The 20,360-nt window shown below is 38.3% G+C and overlaps 1 protein-coding gene across 1 annotated transcript; it reads left to right on the top strand.

Moving 5' to 3' along the window:
* Positions 1-2,503: 2,503 nt before the first annotated feature.
* Positions 2,504-19,173, top strand: LOC134652514 (myc proto-oncogene protein). Its single transcript, XM_063507710.1, has 3 exons — positions 2,504-2,903; positions 6,014-6,670; positions 16,461-19,173. The coding sequence occupies exons 2-3, from the start codon at positions 6,124-6,126 to the stop codon at positions 17,006-17,008; spliced, it is 1,095 nt and encodes a 364-aa protein (XP_063363780.1). The 5' UTR covers positions 2,504-2,903; positions 6,014-6,123; the 3' UTR covers positions 17,009-19,173.
* The last annotated feature ends 1,187 nt before the right edge of the window (positions 19,174-20,360 follow it).

Consider the following 20,360-nt stretch of genomic DNA (forward strand, 5'->3'; position numbering starts at 1 on the left):
ACTTACGCACCGTAAAAATAACATACTTTTTGATTTCGTTTTCTTTTAAATTGAGTTAGGTTTCACTGTATTCACGAAGTCTATCGAGAGGAATACAGTAAAAATATTATTTCCTTCGTGTTTGGGTACCTACCGTTCCTCATTCACTGTAAATACCCGTAAAACACACAGAAACTGTAACTACAGCGGATAACATAGATTTTTTAATAGTAATAAAAAATATTCGAATATTCGAAACCTGAGCGGCCGAATATTCGAATATCAAAACAGGTCGAATATTCGACAAATTCGAATATTCGAATATTCGAATTGCAAGCCCTAGTAGGTACCTAGACCTAGGTACTTAATAAACAGTCAAACGCCTTTAAGTACCGACCGCCGCCTTAATATACCTAGGTAAAGAATTGTTTCGTTACCTATAGGTAAATAAAATTAATTATATTTTCACACCACCTATTCGGAAAAGAGCTTTTTCTTCCCCGATAGGAGGGATCAAAGTGGCACTTTTCCTCCCTGCTAGGAGGGATCAAAGTAACACTTTTCTGTTCTAGCACGTTATTTTTACATTTTTTTGCACATTATTTTTTTAGCTTAAGTAAATAATTTGTTTAAGCATCAGATTGTGTCAACACTAAGATTTTTTTTATTTTCCTCATAGTTGATGTGCAAAGCAGTAAGTATGTGTCACATGGTATCAAAATTATTTCGTCTTGGGCGTTAACACTTGAATCCCTCATTACGCTCAGGATTCTACAATAGAATCCCTCACTACGTTCAGGATTCAATGTACGCCCTTGACGGAAATATATCATTTTGATCCCTTGTAACACAAACTACTCACGTTCACTGCGCTAGGGGTTCATGCAATGTATGGTTAATTAATTACGAGTTACTTACGCTAATTGCCGCATTTGGTAGATTTTAATAACCTAGTGTTATTAGGTTTCTACGTATTATATATCAATTAAGTGTAGGTTTTGGACGCTTAATTATTAAAATTAAACTAGCTTTCGCCCGCGACTTTGACCGCGTAGAAGTTATTTTATTTTAGACCCATTTTCGCGTTTGGAGACTGGACGTTGAATAAAAACAAACTATCTATTATAATATTTATTGTACCCAATGTTTGTTATCTTATAATGATTGTAAAATAATTATCTTATAAATTATTTTTACTCAATACCTATATATATACCTACTTCACTTAACCGCGTAAAGTAGGTATTTGGATCATATAGGTGTAGGTAGGATTTTAGTTCATTAAAATAAATTTCTAGATAAGATAGCTATATACCTACTTACCTAGATAGGGGAATAGGAGACCTACTTTTTTGTAGGTGTAGGTACCTTCTTAATGAGTAAGTATTAATCCTATCTAGATGTCCTAGATTTATTATTTATTATTATTTATTTATTACAATATTTACACAGCATTACAGTTCACACCAAAGCGCTGGCAAATTTATACATGCAAGTAAATCAAGTAATATAAATTAAAAATATGTCAGGTTATTTAAAACACACAACTAGGTAATATACAATTTCATGTCAATCAATAAAATTAAACAAAAAATTTTTTAAAATAAATCAAAAAGTTTCATTCATCCATCCTCTCACAGTATTTCAGACATTCACGACACACATTCGCCCATCTGCTGGCAAACACATCGCAATCAGGAGCTGATGACAAGAACGCGTTAATCGTCCTGAGTGCTCGGAGAATCGGAGAGTTTCTGCAGGAAACTGTACGCGCAAGAGGAACAGCTAAAAGGCTAGGACACCGCGGCCTGAGCAGGTGGCTTAACGAGAGGCCAGTTTCAAAATTGCCTCAAGTTTTCATAATTATCCCAACATGACCGAACACCCTCAACGAGTTATTAATTACATATTATTATTTAGTACTTCAAAGACGACACAAAAATATTCGGGCCTCTATTACCTACATGAAATTATAATTCGCGTCATGAACAAATTCAAAATGTCCTCATTTTAGCGCAGGTAGCAACTAGGGTTATTAAAAGAGCTTGCATCTTCTATTTATAAACACAAGACCTCACAAATGCTAATCGTTCGGCGCGTCGATAAATAATGCGTGGCAATTCATCAGGAGCCAGGTATTTTTGCTTCGCGCCTTAACCTGGCCGACTGCGGAATGTCGATCGACGACTCGACGATCTCCGCAGCTGCGGACCTGACGACGAGCGACATGACCACTCACTACCACGGCCCGCGGCCGAATGCTGAAGTACCAACAAACTAGCAATCACAAGTACATCGGGTACCTTCCCTCTAGCCTGCGGCACGCACACATTCAAACCTATACACACATCTATAGTATTCTTTGCCGCTGATTTCCTTCCTCGCGGCGGAGAGTCTCCCCCGCGTGAGACGCTTCGTCAGAATTTGCAAATACGCCTTTCCTATGACTTCTAGGTTTAAAAAAAGATTTACTATCACGAATTTAGGATAAAATAAGGTAGATTGTTTAAAGTTTTCAGTGTTTTAAAGCGTATTTTCAGAGAATCGGTTGAATGTACGGTTTGTGGCCGGGTGCGCGCGGAGTGCGGGGTTTTGCCGCGCTGCGCAACGCGCCCCGCGCTCCGCGAGCCGGCAGGCTCGCCGCCGCTACGTCCGACAGTCGTGTCTACGGCGCCACACCAGACGCTCGCGCGCTTCTCTACCCCGACCGGCTCACGAATAATGTTTCAGTGTTTGCCAAACTCAATTGGAGGTCTCGGTAGAAGTATCGTATTTAATAGTTTACACTGTATAACCAACAGCATAGTCTCAGTGAGTGTTACGCAGTGTGTACGGAAAAAACTTTGTCGAAGATTCTGAAGAATCTTTCGTAAATTGTGTAAATCGCCGGCCGCGGTCGGATAGCGTTTTGCACAAACTTTTCGGTGAGTAAATTTTTTTCTGTGTTCTGTAGGCTTTTTGAGTGTGTAGTTTTCTCATTTTATCAGTGTCTGAGAGTGCTTGTGGTATTGCGAGATAGTAAGTAGTTATAATAGCTATGTATACTTCGGCGGCGCGGGGCGTTGGCTTGCCGGGTAGCCGGCAAGTACCCACGTACTTTTCTGCGAAACAGCGCCGGCCGAATTCCGCGCATAACTTGCTAAAAAAGATGCTTTTTAAAATAATTGTCTTCTGTTTGAAAGTTTAATAAGTTAATGCTATAAAATTTAACAATTATTTCGATGATAGATTTAATTACCGAGCCGTATTATATTTTTAACGATAGTTTTCACTAGTTAATAATATTGTGCAAGTAATGTGTGTTATGTTTACTAAAAAGTATTGCACAATTTCGAAGTGTTGTGAAATTTGTGAAATCGTTTGGAGATGGGTGCAGTGCGGTTGTGCTGTTTGGAAATGTACCTGAACCTGAATCGAACTAAAGAGGGTAGTTAAAATAGCTAAAAAGATCGATTATTTTGTACCTGTCGTGCCAATTTAGGACGCTAAAATAAATACTTAATAGATTAGATAGAAGTAGGTATCTAATTCGACTTACTTAAGTAGGTTTTTCGTTTTCATTAATAATGAGATAAAAATATTTCACATTTTGTTAAGTAGGTAGGTACTTATATGAATAATACTCAAATACTTTTTAATTAACTAGTTACTTATTATTTAATGTTATGATGACTTGTGGATTTTCCGTAACAAATTCATGTTATCTATACGATACGAGTAGGTACTTATAACACGATCACTTGACGTGGATCGCTCGAAGTTTCGAAGTTTATTTCGTAATCTATGCGTAATCGCAATATAAAATTAACAATTTTTGGAAGCATATTGGAGTTAGACTAATCAATTTTAATTTCTGCTAGTTAAAATATGTACTTCTATGACTGAAAAATATTTTACTTTATAAAAAAGCGGCCAAGTGCGAGTCGGACTCGCCCATGAAGGGTTCCGTATTTAGGCGATTTATGACGTATAAAAAAAAACTACTTACTAGATCTCGTTCAAACCAATTTTCGGTGGAAGTTTACATGGTAATGTACATCATATATTTTTTTTAGTTTTATCATTCTCTTATTTTAGAAGTTACAGGGGGGGGGGACACACATTTTACCACTTTGGAAGTGTCTCTCGCGCAAACTATTCAGTTTAAAAAAAAATGATGTTAGAAACCTCAATATCATTTTTGAAGACCTATCCATAGATACCCCACACGTATGGGTTTGATGAAAAAAAAAATTTTGAGTTTCAGTTCGAAGTATGGGGAACCCCAAAAATTTATTGTTTTTTTTCTATTTTTGTGTGAAAATCTTAATGCGGTTCACAGAATACATCTACTTACCAAGTTTCAACAGTATAGTTCTTATAGTTTCGGGGAAAAGTGGCTGTGACATACGGACGGACAGACAGACGGACAGACGGACAGACGGACAGACAGACAGACAGACATGACGAATCTATAAGGGTTCCGTTTTTTTGCCATTTGGCTACGGAACCCTAAAAAATGCTCTGTAAGTAGTGCTCTTAGGAAATATTTGCACACTGACACTTTAAAATAGGTATTCTCAACTATTTATAGTAAAAAAAAGTCTGAATGTTGCTTAGAGCTCTTTCAATCAGAATCAGATATCTCAAAAAAATATACATAATATGAATTCATTAAATTACATATATGTATTGTCTTGAGTGTTATTTCAAATTAATACATTTAGTATTAATTTATCATGTTTAATATTATAATAAAAAAAAAGTTTTTTTTTGTATCTGAAATAAGTGTATTAAATTTACAAAAACTTGCTGCAATTGTATTTTCATATTCATATTCATATATTTTATTGCGATCATGTTCATTACAGAGGATGGTATACAAAATTATGTAGTAGGTACATGTACCCCGTTAGGGCATTGCAATAGTCTTAATACTACTTAATGTTAACTATTTACAAATTATACATTATTACACTTAAGAATTTTAAGTGTTAGTAATGTTGTTAAGTTTAATTCTAAAGGTAAAATAAATCTCAGTGATGAAATTCTTCAAACATGATATGGCGGGAAAACGTTCGATCCGTCTGCGAATTAGATTGGCGCGATCTCCGCTTCGTTCCGATGATCGCGTTATTGGTAAACAAAGTACCTTATTTCGCGCCAATTTCACTTTGTAAACAAAATCGTTTGCAGAAATCCGTACCTGAAATGAAACGTAAAAAAAAAGTAAAATTAGTGATGGACGCAGGTAGAAAGCGCCCAAAAAATTACGCGAATACCGTTCAACAATCCCTTTGTACGCGCTGTGTTTGTTTTTAGTCAAAAGTGGGATAAGTCCCAAGGCCAACAGAGTCTTTATAACAGTTGGGTTTTGCATCCAGACTTCAGTCTAGAATCGGGCTTCGCCGCGTACACTTCCCTGTTTTGCAATCTTTATTTTCACTGTTTGTAAATACGAAGGGTCAACACCCCTCGTCTACAAACTTAATGGTTTCTTTTTTTTAATTTTGTGGTTTTTTGTTTTGACTTGAACTGCTAGTGTGTATTGTGCCGTGAATGGTTTTCGATTAAAGTGGACATAGTAATTGAGACGTCTCGCGTCATTGATAGAGGTATATTTTATTAATGGAATTATTACTTTTATTTTTCTTGAATAATTTTGAATAACTGAACTTATTTCGATCGATTAATTGGTACAGAATGTGTCTGTGTGATACATTAATTATGTTATTTTACTGACATCTTATAATTCTTATAAAGTAGTTCGATATAATTTGAGATTTAATCGTAAAGTCGTAAAATTTTTCATTGATTATGACTTTAAAGAGTGATAGGTAGGTACTAGTTATCTGAACTTACAACCATTATTTAAAAATATATTATAATTATTACTACATTTACTACATACGTGTGTTAAAATTTAGTCGACATATTGTATTTATTAATTATCTGAATAAATATATTTTTTGTTATTTATTTAATTTTATTCATATATTATTTATGGCTTTTATCTAAAAGCACTCTTCTAATTTAAAATATCTCGTTGTTGCAGACGGTGTGCGTTGAACCCATCGCGCGCATCGTCCCTGTGATAAGGGGCCCTGTGATATCGACGACTTCGTCTTAGCTTTAAAACTAGTTAGTCCTTAGAAATTAAACAAAATGTCGGCGACCGACACTCAGATATTCCCATTCGACTTCTGGGATACGTTGGACGAGGAGTCAATGGAGCTGACTCAAACATCGGAGTTCTGGACGCAAGTCCAGTACGAGGCGGAGCGGCTGGACTTGGTGCCGCCTGCAGATCTAGAAATGCTCCAGGATGAGCTGGATTGGAGAATATTGGACGCTCCGGAAGAGCTAGAACATAAAGAGAACATAGTCCACCATGACTGTATGTGGGCAGGCTCGTGCGCGGACTCCGTTCACCCTACGAACACATTTGTACCATCCGAGCTGTCGCGGGCAGCCACGCCGGGGCCGGGACAGAGCCTGCTCCGACGGGATATGTCACCGCCTAGACCGGACACTCCGCCTTCGCTGGACGGGGACGAACCCCCCCAGTTCCGCCATGCCGTCGACGTCGTGGGCACAGCTCAGCGCCTGCTGAGGGACTCCGCGGCCGTCGCCGCCGACCACTCCTATACCCTCGCCCGGCAACAGTTCGACAATCTGGGCGTGCAAACACCATCTGACTCCTGTGAATCAGGTTAGTTGAAATACTATTATTAATAGCTTAAGTTAGAAAATCGTTCTAGATCTTGATTTGCATCGGATTAATCAAAGTGAATGACCAAAGTAACCACCATTAACTTTATTGAACGTTCGGGCAACAGACAATTGTTACATATTTCCGACCCGCGGAACCCTTTCGAATTGAGAGAGGCTTTTCTTAAGCGACAAGTTGGGCTGACCGGGATGTCTCCAACACGCAGGCGCGGAGTGAGCGCGGGAAACGGCGCGTATCGACCGCCACCCTTCGCCTCCCGCGTCTAGACGTACCCGCGACTCCGCTCTTCCGGGACCTTCGTTCACTGCGACCTTGAACGTTCCAACCTTCCTTAATGCCAAATTGCGCTACCTTCCGCACCCGACATCTCATCTCCCGGGATTGACATGCTTAATTAAAACAGGAATGAATGCTAGTGTCTTCTGAAAGGTCATGTTTAGAGGACTAGGGCCGCTGGTGCGTCGACCGAGCGAGACGTGCCCTTGACGCATCCTCTGCGAATTGATGTATCCCGCCACAGACCGGGTGAACACACTCTGGCCCCGCTCTAAGTGCATTTCGTTCACATATGTAGGTAGCTACAAACATGTTTCTATACTGATTGGGGATTAGAAATCGACTTCGATGGATTAAAATATTCTATTACTCTCGCTAGAGGCCGGGTATTTTATTGCAGCGCATTTGCTGCGATATCGCAATGTAATTATTTAATTAATTCTAACGTTACATTGTTATATAATAATCATTTGTACATTATTGAGTTGGAGCAAGGTCGTAATGGGTATATTAATGACTGTTGTTTGTTTACAATGTATGCGACACATGTTTGCATTATAACTGCACATTACAGAAGAGTAGATAAATATCAATAAGATTCAATTGCGGGATTAAAAAAAGACTAAGGTTCATGGTTGCTCGGTAGTCTCACTGTGTCTAGACCGTTACTCGTATAAGAATGCAGCGGAATGAAATGAAATCTCATTGGAGTGGAGCTCGGCTCGCCAGACCGGTTCGAAATGAGTGCTTCCATGTCTACGGCGGCCGGATGACAATTTGATAGACAGCGTCCAAATAATCTTGATTGAAAATCGTTTAGTAACATCTAGTCTTCTTTAACTGAATTAATCACGTGTGCGCACCCGTGTTTTTGTACCAGCGCAATTCGACTGCACGGTGTGATTAAATAAGTATTTAACTCGATTCGCGACGCGCCGTGTCACATCACTAGCTCGAAACGCGCGAACATTTTACGGCGCATGCGTTCGTTATCGCGCGTAGGTACTCCGACCAGCAAACTGTTAACGGTCAAAGTTGACACATTTTCGCGCCAATTTACTTCGGTGTGCGTTGTAATCATTTGTTTTATGGCCAGGAATTTTACTACAATGTTGTTTAACTGCAAAGTGTTAAACGCCGCGCTCTGTATTGTAAATCATGTTTATTAGCAAAAGCGAACGGTTCCAGTGCCATCCTATATCTAATAAACTGTTCGTTTTACTGTTCACTTTTAGTACCCATACGTTTGTAGCAAATCTGTTTCGCAAAGATTAGTTATTTTTGCTAGACTGTAATTATTAATTGCAGGGGCCTGAAAACCTAATAAACTCGCTGGAGATAACCTTCTTTAAGTAGTGCTTGGTGGTTTTGACCCGCTCACATTATCTTGACGGATTGCTCGGTCGCTATTTGATGAATAGCGTTAAGTAAAACTAGAACTAGTAGGCAGTAAACTAGGACAGTCAAGCGCGGTCGAATTTGTAACTCCTTTGAAGGCAATTCAGGGCATTAGATCCGCTTCGGTGTGGTGCCCTAAAATACGTGGATATCAATCTAGACTAAACCAAGGCTGTTATAAGTAACATTCTCTCGACGTCTATATTTGGGATGCAAAAAATATACGTTTGACAGATCGCGCCGTCAAGTCGCATGAGGTTGTAATTTTTAACTCGTTTTTAACGACATTTCTTATACTGAGCCCGGTGTTTAACTCTTTAGGTACACGTTTTGTAGGAATTTAATATTTTATCGAGTTGCTGGGTGTAATAAAAGGCCTCGGGCGCGTAGTTAAAGCAATTTGCGCGGTCCGAATCGGCTCGACTTCAACGGCGACCTAAATATAGCGATCGTTTAGAAGCCTAACCTAACCTAACCCAGCCTCGGTTACCGGCCCGCCTGACACACATTCGAACACCTGATTTCGAGCACACTTAAACATACTCTCATACCTTGCGAAAATGTCGCAACAAACCTGACATGATAGTAACGCTACACATATACGCACTATCAAAATATGTTCAGATTTCCAACTATTTATGTAACGCGACATGTAGTTACAGACCTTGGTATTATCGCATATATACGTAGACATCCAACAATCACTATATGTAGTAGCCTGATTGTAAGAAACGTCGTGAATATCGTGATGTACACGTACTCGCAGTTATAGCCGGCCTCACTGCGGCCTTCATGAGTTGTTATCAATGCCGATAACAATAAGCAATGTGACACCCTAACATAAATTCGTATTGTCTTATCATTAAGTATCACGAAAACCTTAGTATGCTGACTGATAAGTAGCGTAGTAACAAGACATTAATTTTGATCTCTATAACTAGTCGTTCACGTGTTCTTGAAATTTCCACTGCGTGGTTGTCAAGCAAATCATTATTTGACATATTTAGAGAGCCGTAAAATTAGAATATCTACTTTTGATCGTGAGGGGCGTGGCGACTGAGATAACGCTGATATAGTAATGACGCAACATTCGTTCAGCCGATGGTGCGGAAGCTTAGTCACGTGCTGGTTTTAGATGAGTCGAGTTATACTAGGCGGCGGTTCTAAAATACCAAAATAATTATATAACGCATGCTTATGAGCTAATTTTCTTATCAATTATATTATAAACCCATAGTGTAATTGATACTTTCAGTTTTAACATTAAAGTAGTCGTAAATAAAAACACCCGAAATTACGGTTAAATAATCAGCCTACCGTAAAATTGCCATTCACTCGTTCACTTTCATTTTGATATTTTCGGGCCTAAATAAAGCTTACACTTTTACAGTCATGGTCTAATTTAATCATTTGGTGTTAAATAAAATATATCTCTCTCCCTCTCTCTCTTTAATCTACAGACGCGCAAGAGACACTAAACACTCATTTATGTTCGCCCAATTTAAGTAGCCAATTGGGATCTTGCGTCACTTTTTTCTACGCACGCGCGCGCCCGTGAACTTCCGTGTAACCTCGTCAAGGTCGCAAATGGCCGCATCGATCCACCATGTACCTCGCCCTATAAATCACCATCGTCTGTTTTAAGTATCACGCCAGATGACCGACTTTTGTTAGTCGCGTTATAGGTAACCTTTTTATTAAAATTACGTTTCGTTACGCGATATTGTGTCTGGATATTTTTTCACACGCTTATCTTTTTTTTTTAATTTTGAACGAATGCTCGCCATGTTCATTGCTTTCGGATATTATTATTATTATTATTATTTATTCAGGTAATTACAACACAATATCTAATCTTAATTACAAAAGTATCGGTAAACCAGTAAGGTTTGTCTCGATACTCCATCCGCGGTAGATTTTATACAACAATAGAATATCATATCTTTTAACTTAAGAAACTACTTACATTCATAACATGCTCAACTTAATCTATCATTTAAATTACAACAACCGACACCACTGCACTGAGCGCTAAATAAATAACATTTTTCCTTATCCTATTGTTCTGCCGACCGGCCGCTCTGGCCGGACCGGACTGCACTCGCCTGGGCACAGGATGCTCCAATTTTGTTTGAGTATTTAATTATTTTATTACGTACCTATAGTTAACTAATAACCCTACCAATGATTTCAAATTTTGTAGTTTAATATTTGAAATTAATTACTATTATTACTTATACAATAATATAAATACCTATAAGTGCGAAGTTGACTCTGCCTGTCGGTCTGTCTGTCAAGTCATCACGCTCTAACCACTGAACCGATTTTGATGAAATTTGATATGGAAGCTATAATTCTTAGGAAGCGAAGGGTGGGGGGGGGGATGCAATACGAAAGTACTAATTCTAATTCTACAACTAATTTTCTTACAGCTGATTCAATAATGCTCTTTTAAGGTAGTTTGTAATATTGTTAGGTGAAATTTCTGCCTTCCATTCAGTTGGGAGTTTATTTATGAGATCTGGTAGTATAAATTGCGATGTACGTCGTCCATAGAAGTTTTTAAATTGAGGTTTCTTTAGCACGCTATTTGTAACCCGCCTGGTCGTTTTTGGATGATCAACTATATGCTGTATTTCGATCCTAAAATATTGTTCTTTCAGCATTTGGTATTCAAATTTCGTGTGTACTGGTAATACTTTGCACATTCTAAAGAGGTCTTTGTCAGATTCACGATTATTTTTAACATTGAGGGGTACAACAAGCTTAAGTAACCTAACCTGTAAATTGTATATTTTGTCATCATATTGATATATCATATTGATAAAAATCATGTAACAAATTAGAAGGAAATAGTAAAAGATTAAACATAATAAGTATGATAAAATAAAACTTAATTAATAAAAGTAAACGGTTTCCGTGGGGAAATGAAAAAGTACAAGTACATATTTATAAAATGCTTATAATAACGAGTTCCTATTAGAAAACGGATGTTCATACTAATTAGTATTCTTACGACGGTTATACAGGGTGTTATAAAAAGGGGCCATAATTTAAATTCGAGGACGGTATAAATCTTACTCATAGCATTTATCCATTTTATCAAATTGAGGAAATCCCTGTGTGTAAAAGCTGTTATCTTTTGCATGCCACTGGCAATCGTTATTGATAAAGAACTACTAGGTATAATACTGCGAGGTATTTCTAAGACTACGTCATTAAATCGAATTTAAGAAACTTGGGAAAAAACTTTTATTAAACATTGTTTGAATTAGGAACATTTCGCACGTTACATGCTTGTGACACTTATAGTAGATTAGCAAATTCATTCGACGTTTCAATAAACAATATCTAATTAGACTTTTTCATTCCTATTTGGATTGGATAATTTTGAAATTGGAACTTCGTAGCCGTTTTACCGCGCGTAACAAGTTAACAACCAGGCCGAGTATTATCATCGCTTACATAGCGCGCGCTTAAAGTCTTACCTCAACCAGTGTATAGTGAACTTTGATATTCATAACAATGGGAAGGGCATTTAGGATTATTTATGCTGGTTCGCTTGACCGTTTGCTGATGTTTAGCTATTTGAATAGCTCAGGTTTTTCCTTACCGGGCCGTTGCTAGCACGCTATGTGAGATGGCGTGGCGCACGATAATTTTTAATTATCGCTCAAATGCCAGTGAACTTGGCCTCGTCGGCGCGGCGAAGCGTGCCGCCTTAGCAGGTCGTCTGTCATATTGATGTACGTCAATTCTTAACAACATTTGAAAGTTTGTGGCCAGTTACAGGGCAGAGTTGCAAAGTTCGAATCTTTAAAAGTTGGCAATATTTATGAAGACGATTTGTATGTGCTAAAATGGAAAAAAATGCTAAAAGTTTTTCCATATGGCTTCAAAAGCACCTCTCCTCCACAGCCAAGTCAAAAAATCCTTTACTACTTATGTTCTCTATTCTCGGCTGTATGAATAGTCTTTAGCTGTAATACTTAATACGAGTTTAATACTTAACTCGTAGTTTCATAAAACTTCAAGTCTAACAGCGCCATCGAAGCTAAACGGTCCGTTTTCACTAGTTTTAATCAATCCAGTTTTAACTTTAACTTTTTGTTTCTTTTGCAAAAAATTACTTTAACTACTTATCTATGTAGTTTTATAGGTAGTAAATGAATATCTAAACTGTGTAAACCTTTGTGAAAGCTGTAACGTAACACCGAGATAAAACTATACGTCTATAAATTCAACAAGTCTATGACTCATTGTCTTTCTCACGGTGAAATTGCAACAGTACTCAGAACAGTGACTAATCTTATTTAAGAATAGCATTGCACTATTTGCTTACTAGATAGCGTATCGTTCAGTTGCCTAATATACACGTTTAAATATCGTTCTTAAAAACAATACATAGATTTGACTTGCGTTCAGCTTTAGATTCCAAATTTGGAAATCGTTGCCGGCGTTTCATAGACAACGGAAGATCATTTTTACTGGATAATAAAAAGCAGTTTATGTCTGGTATTGGTTAAAATTAAAACGGCGGTAGCAGAGTTAATTTTATACAGTAATATATTATCTGTCAGTAAATAAAGACGGCAAATTAAAAATAAGTAGGAGCGAAGGGTTGATCTACGATACGGTACTAGTGATGTACCTAATAATGCACTAGACCGGAACGGCGCGCCGCGACAATACGTTGTATCGCTTACATTTGAAACAAATGACGTTCCGTTAATCGCGTCGCCGGGAAACCTGCGAGAAAACTGAGCCTAAGTCCAAGCCTTACGCTCTTTAAGGATATACAAAGGGCCTACCGTGAAAACCGAAATTCACAAATTGCGGGGATCTTTCTCTTTTACTCCAATGTAGGCGTAATTAGAATGAAAGAGAAAAATGCCCGCAATTTGCGAACTTCGATTTTCGCGGTTATAGCCGAGAACGCTCACGTGTCGAATACAATTTACAAGTCTTATAGTTGAAAGTTAAGCCTTTAGGTTATTAATCTACTTAATAAAAATAGGTAATTCTCTGGATTATCAGATCTTAAAAGCTTTATAAGCCTGTTTAAGCTAAGTTGGCTTGGCAACCATGATGAGTCGTGAAAATGAGACTATACCCGCCCACAGACAGTTATCGTCCATAGGCGCCAATGTAATTATACCAGTTTCTAAGCGGAATCACGTTTTTCGCGGCGTAGTACAGAATTGCGTAGTTCGGTTTCGTTAAACAGCTGCCCGTGGAACTGGTTCTATTTCCAGCTGATAAGTACTGAGATGCAATCTTTCGTCCTTGGGGCTCTGGAATGGCGGTAGGGCTGGGCTTAGGCCTCACGTTTAAACAACGTAAAATCCATTTATTACCGAAATACTAGCACAAGCGTCAAGTGACGAATATACCAAATAGTCAATAAAATGTATATACTTGTAACTTTAGGCATAGCGATTTTCTTGCTGACTTATATGATAATTTAATCCTCTTTCTGATAATTTAATCCTCTTTCTGATAACTGAAATGTCTTGTAACTTATCAAACATGATATATTATCAATGCGGAAACCATTTTCTTGATAACGCAGAAATGCGTAGTACGGCGTTAATCGTCAGAAACACTCCAGTACTGTTCCGTGTATGTATTCGCAGATATTATAATTATACTCATAATACTAAATAACTATCATACAAAACTCTATATTTTTCTATAACTCTACACCAGCGGTCGGCAACCCGCGGCCCGTGAACCTGTCACTTGCGGCCCGCGAGCCTCCCTGGCTATTTTGTATGTAATATTGACAAACGGTAATGTCTGATAAAGTCATAAATATTAACAAAGTGCGGCCCACGTCAACTTCGTTAACTAGGTACTATGTGGTCCTTGGCTGCTAAAAGGTTGCCGACCGCTGCTCTACACCAATACTAGGTCATTTATTTCGTCACAAGTCCGTGCCAAAAAAAAATATAAAGTCCGTATAAGCTAACTTTGATAGATCACATCCACTTCGTCAGTGCAAAGTCTGTACATAGTACATAGTTAGCTAGGTCTGATTCGCTTGAAAAACAACCCTCCTTCGGCAATAGGGTAAAACCTGAAGTCCTGTGTCCTAACATACCCGCTGACATAATTATTCGTAAGCGAAATCGGATCGCATGGTCAAGCGATTTCCGTGAATCGGCAGGCGGACGCGATCGAGAGAACAAGAACACAACTATATCGACATTAATAGGAAGTGTTCACTCACTACCACACTGCACTACCATTGACAACTTTAATACTAATTCGAAAATCAAAATTTCCTTATACGGGGCTGTAGAAAAACTTTGATAGCGACATCTAGTGTGATATTTGGTAACTATAAAACGAAATATTACTAGTACATTTTAACAGGAAAAATGCAGAAACTCAGACTCTTTTTAACTAGATGTGGCAACATTTGTAAATTTATATCTTTCGGCTGCAAATCAATGTATATGGTAAACGCAGCGGGCGCATTTTTCGTTCTATGTACTTTCAGAATCGGAAAGTGGTATCATACAATGTAGATTATAGTTTCTATTTCTAAGTTCTATTTGACCTAAAAATTCTCAATAACTGCAGTAAAACTGTTGCAATAACGTTCCTATAAGTACGCGAGTCTGATTGCTTTCATAAAATCGCAATGTTACGCGCGATCGAGATTTCTGAGTTCTTCTGATAACCTAATTAACTGGTTTGGTTTGACGTAAATAAATGTATTTTCTTTCTTTCTTTCTTTTTACATCTTTTATATCTCGTTTTCATATGTTCCTTTACGATACTTAACACATGTATGAATAAGTGAATAGAAAAATATATCTATATTTATTTATTATTAACTATTGTTGTTGTGATTAGAATATTTGCGGAGAAGGGGTTTTAAATCCGAAAGTTAATTTGAGCTCAAAAGGAAGCTTAACTAGAAATCATAAAATACATTGTTAAGGCTTTACCTAAATGTTAAGTATTTTTATTTTGCCCTGTTCATTTGGGAGCCCTGTGCCCTGTGGCCTCGGTTCTAGAAAAAACAGGCAGATTATACATAGAGAGACGCCCGTATTGAGGCGTTACTATTGACGCCAACCAACCCCGTACGTCTCTCACAAGCTTTATTCAAAGCTGTTCACATTTTCTACAGGTAAATATATAAATTTTCCGCTTTCTGATCTATCTTATCTAAAAGTGAAGATTACAAGGGAAAGAACGTGGGCGTTAGCAAAATCCTAACCCTAAATTAACATAACGTTTCCCCGGAATGTCAATCTGATATCTCTAATCCTAAGTTGGGTTACTAAGAGCCCTAACTAAGGCTTAACGAGCGGTCTGCCTTGACCGATTGCCAAGTAATGTGGCAATTCCGGCCTAAAGCCGCAGCTATGCATAAAATTATCCTTATAACCCACTAATTCTACTGACAATGTTACTTGAAACAGAGACCTATCCCTTGAGTTTTACGAGAATTCATGCGAACCGACATTACGTAGGTCTAAAAATAAACTAAATCTAGCTTTTACGAGCCAGCCGCGCGCATCATAAAAAAACCGTTGAATAAAAGATGTTCCGATTTATTTATATCGAAATGTCGCAGTGCAGCTAGATTGAGGAAGCGAAGTATATTTAGATTTAGATTTTTCCACTGGTAGCCCTAGTGATAGTAGCGGTAGCCGTAGTACTCCATTCAGGGTGTAGCATCTCGTTTTGGCGCGAACGTGACGTCACACGATCGATGTCGGCAGACGCTGCGGTAGTGGGGTCGACGCCCTCGCCCCACCCGCTGCAGTCGCATCCTAGATAGATCTAGCTAGATACACCTAGCTAGATACACCTAGACTATATGCAGCGAATAGCTCAATGAACGCTATGCGGCCGGGACGTGCAAGGATTTAATTTCGCGCTTAATCAACTCCGCTGGGGCATTTATCCATTTAACAAGTGGAGTTATAGTTCCATTTATCCTCATTCTTAATGGTTGGAGGTTCAGTTTGATGCAGTATACGATTTTCACCTGTCAGTCTTACTTACGCTTCTAGTTTTACCTGTTCTGGGTGCTTTTGAGAGCAAAAGCTAAACTTATTCTCCGTTGTTACAGAGGAGGAAATCGACGTGGTATCCCTCGGCACGTCGCAGCTGCCTTTGACTGCAACCCACGTGCGCACAGACTCGCTCCCACGCGTGCCGTCAGCTCAGGAACGCCATCACATCCAGCGGACAGTAGCCTCAGCCATGAGTCCTAGACCAGCAGCTCGCAAGCGCCTGGTCCCGCCAACAACGATGGCAGTCGCTGTCCCGCGCCGAAGAGCGCGCGGCCCCGGTCGCCGCGGACGCCGCTCCAACACCGACACTGACTCCGAAGCCGAGGCCCCAGAAATGGAGCGACGCTCCATACACAACGACATGGAGCGCCTCCGGCGGATAGGCCTCAAAAATCTCTTCGACGAACTCAAGAAACAGATCCCAGCCACGAAGGATAAGGAACGCGCTCCTAAGGTCGTCATACTCCGCGAAGCCGCTTCACTGTGTCGTAAGCTCAGGGAAGAGGAGATCGAGCGAGAATGTCTCAGAAAGCAGCAAAACAAACTCCTCACCAAATTGAAAAAGCTCCGCACTATGGTGGCCGCGCGCTATCGTCCGTATTGAGAGGTGCGCGCCGTCTCTCCTTGGTTTTAGCTTGTTCCTTGCGGAACTCCCAGGGCCTCATCCACGTGACACTATGAACTTTTGTACGTAAGTCGCTTCATAACCTACTGGACGTTGTGAATGGGCCCGGTAGAGTGATGAGCCCGCCCGTTTAAGTCCCTGGTCGGGAGTATGTAACAGTTTCAGCTTTAATGGCTTACTCTGCTTCTGTGGGAAACTGAAGTTTTAAATCAATAACTCGGGAGTTATTATGTTTTGCTCAACGATATTATGCAGTGCCAAAGTGAGCCATAAAACTGTTTTAACAATAAATTCCTAGGTTCTCAGTAAAATATCTTAACTCACAGACTGCTTCGTAAACTAGTAGACTGGTTATACCTCTAAAATGTTTTTTGAACTATCATTAAAGTATAAATAGTTGACATAGCGCATTACAGATTTACTCCGTGTTGAATATTCGAAAAAGATATGACATTTGTTGATATTGTTTCGAACAGTAACGAAGATTTTTTACTGGACCTTCCATTTTTATGATAAATAGATGTTAATGTACCATGGTGTTTCAGTGTCACGTTTAAATGTATGATGCGAGAGAGTTTGTGGATGCTGTAAATAGGGGTGGGGGCGACGCTGGTGATGTGTTTAAAGATTGTTTGGGCGGGCGTCGCGAGCGCGCTAGATGTCGCTCGAAAGCGCGCGATGGCGCCAATGGCGCTCGAGCGCGCTCAGCGGCGCCCGCGCACGCGCCGCTCCATGTTCGAGGTTGAAGGAGACACGCTGGCCAATATATATGTTTTCGGGCCGATAAGTAGGTTTTCTATTACAGTCCTCGACCCAGCGAGCGCCGGGCGAGGTAGTGATAACTTGTTTTAAATAAATGATATTACTATAAGTTTAAAAATACTTAGGTTAGTTCGCTTATGTTTTTTAGCGTTTTGTTATTTTGTAAAATTTTAACACTTTAAATGTTTTTTACATGTAGTCGCGCAATTAACTCCGATTCACTATTTTATCACTTGGATTAACGTATTGGACCATTTTAAGCGTTTATACATATATTTAATTTACATCGTATTGCAGCTGCAAATAAATTGTTATCGCATATTCTGATCGCTTAGCAATATAAAATCACCAAGTATGACATAGAATATGATATTTTAAAATTTATTTTCAGCTTGAAAATAAAATCTTACTTTAATCGTATTGACTATATCGCAATAGTTAATGTCCGATTGACATTAAGTGAAATAATCTCAGTGACTAGACCGTTGACCGTCAATAGCTACAATTCATATATTCCTAAAGGAGATTTATAAAAAATAACCACGTCATAGTTCCTCATAGTACCTACTTATAGTAAATTTTGCATTTCTTTATAGGTTTTTTACAGTAAGTTAGTGTATATGTCGCTAGAGTCCGGACGGTTAGTTGACGGCTTTAATGGCGGAATGTGCCTTGCTGTGTATATATTAATGGTAATTAGGTTTACTCTCGAATTAGTTGCAAGAAATATTTTTTGTGAGAAATATTATGTAGGGTAGTCGATTTATAAGTAGCCGTACACGGGATCGAGGTATCGTGTTAAAGATTTGCAGTTTATCTTCCACTAGCTCTACGTGTACATATAGGTTAGAACATAGTTGTATGTTAAACGGTTTTTTTTTATAAAACGAGTTTTTTTTTCTAGTAATTGTTTAGTTTTTTTTTCTGAACTGGAGAATAGCTTACGAATTCTCGAATGTTGTACCTGCATTTAATTTTTTGTTAATCTTCTTGACATAAATAATAAAGATAATCTAATGATAATAGAAGGAATACCTAATGAGTTAGTTATCCGCAAGCGAAATCGGTTTCTTGTGATAGGAAAGGAAAATTATAGGTTTCACATAAGAAAAAGTCAGTAGTTTAATGGTTAATGGTAAGAAATGACAGCTTTATAATCTGTATACAGATCGGGATAGTAAAAAGCGAAAAAATACTGCACATTTTGTGACAAGGCACATTTCCACCACTGCCAAATGAATATAAAAGTAATCGAAAAAAAATATAATTACGTAGCAACTTGGTTTGTAAATTTTATAAAAGTAAGGGTTGGATGATTAAGTCATGTTATTGTTTAATTTTTATTACTTTTTCTTTGTGTAGTATCCTAGTAAGATAACATCTGCCGCCGCGCCGCGCCGGCGCGGAGACGCAGCGCAGGCGCGGCGTCGCGCCGCTATTGGGAGTGCAGCACACAACATAGATTCCGCCTAATATTGACAGTGTGCGCTGCAATCCCTGAAGCGGCGTATTTACGACCTGTGTACTTACCACATATGTTTTGGATACTATTATTATTATTGAGAAATTTGAGAGAAGTTTTTTTGGTTTTTTGTTCCTTAATTATGTGTATCGAAAATATTAAGATAATCTTAAATATGGAAATAAAAGGCCAAGTCAGGGCGGAGCTTCGATATGTTGGCTAGTTGATTGTGATTTTTATACTGTTGGGGGTTTATTAAATAGGGTTTTGATTCTGTGATTGGTACATTTGGTACCGGCGGTAATTATAAAAAGCTCTGCCTTGGCTAGCTGTCAAAAAAATTTGTGTTTTTTTCTTTAGTTTATCTACCCCTATCCTATACCAACTGGTAATTATCCGAAGAATATAATGTCAATACGGCTAAGTGTGGCTGCGGGATAAGAGTGCGATTGGCCTTCACTGACCAGCTATAACTAAAACTTACAAGTGTATCTCGGGCCATAAGGAAGTCCCGAAATTAAAAATATCAGGTCACTGATTATATCTATGAATGCTAGAATTAATAAAATGTATTAATAACGAGTCTTTTTTGACGTAGGTACTTGCTAATCTGACATTTTTAATAACGGACAGAACTGTAGAAAAATAAATATGAATAATGCAGTAAGTAATGTTTATTCATTTCAAAGAACAAAGGTAACTTCGGAAGAATGAAATATGTCTTCAAATTTGAATAATCTATTAGGTAACTTGGGTAACTTTCGTCTTTTGAAGATTTTGGAATATATTAATTAATTTAGAGACATGAATGTCACCTTTATTGTCAGACACAAATAGACAAATTTTGTATGAAAAAAAGAGCGCCCAGCGGTGTATGTATTATTATTTATTAAAATGTATCTCTATAATACATTTTATGAACAACTATAGGTAAACCAGAACTTTGGGAGTATTGTCAAGAGGGCGCTCGTTTTGAATTTTATATAGCAACAATTTGTATAGTGGGGACAATGGAAATTGGCAGATGATTTTTGTTTTATTCCGACAACTTTAATAAGTGCGAAGTTTGATGTTTGGATATTTCTTCGGTTTTTACGCTTAAATGGC

Source organism: Cydia amplana, chromosome 11 (genome assembly GCF_948474715.1).
Source record: "Cydia amplana chromosome 11, ilCydAmpl1.1, whole genome shotgun sequence".
Taxonomy (NCBI): Eukaryota; Metazoa; Arthropoda; class Insecta; order Lepidoptera; family Tortricidae; genus Cydia; species Cydia amplana.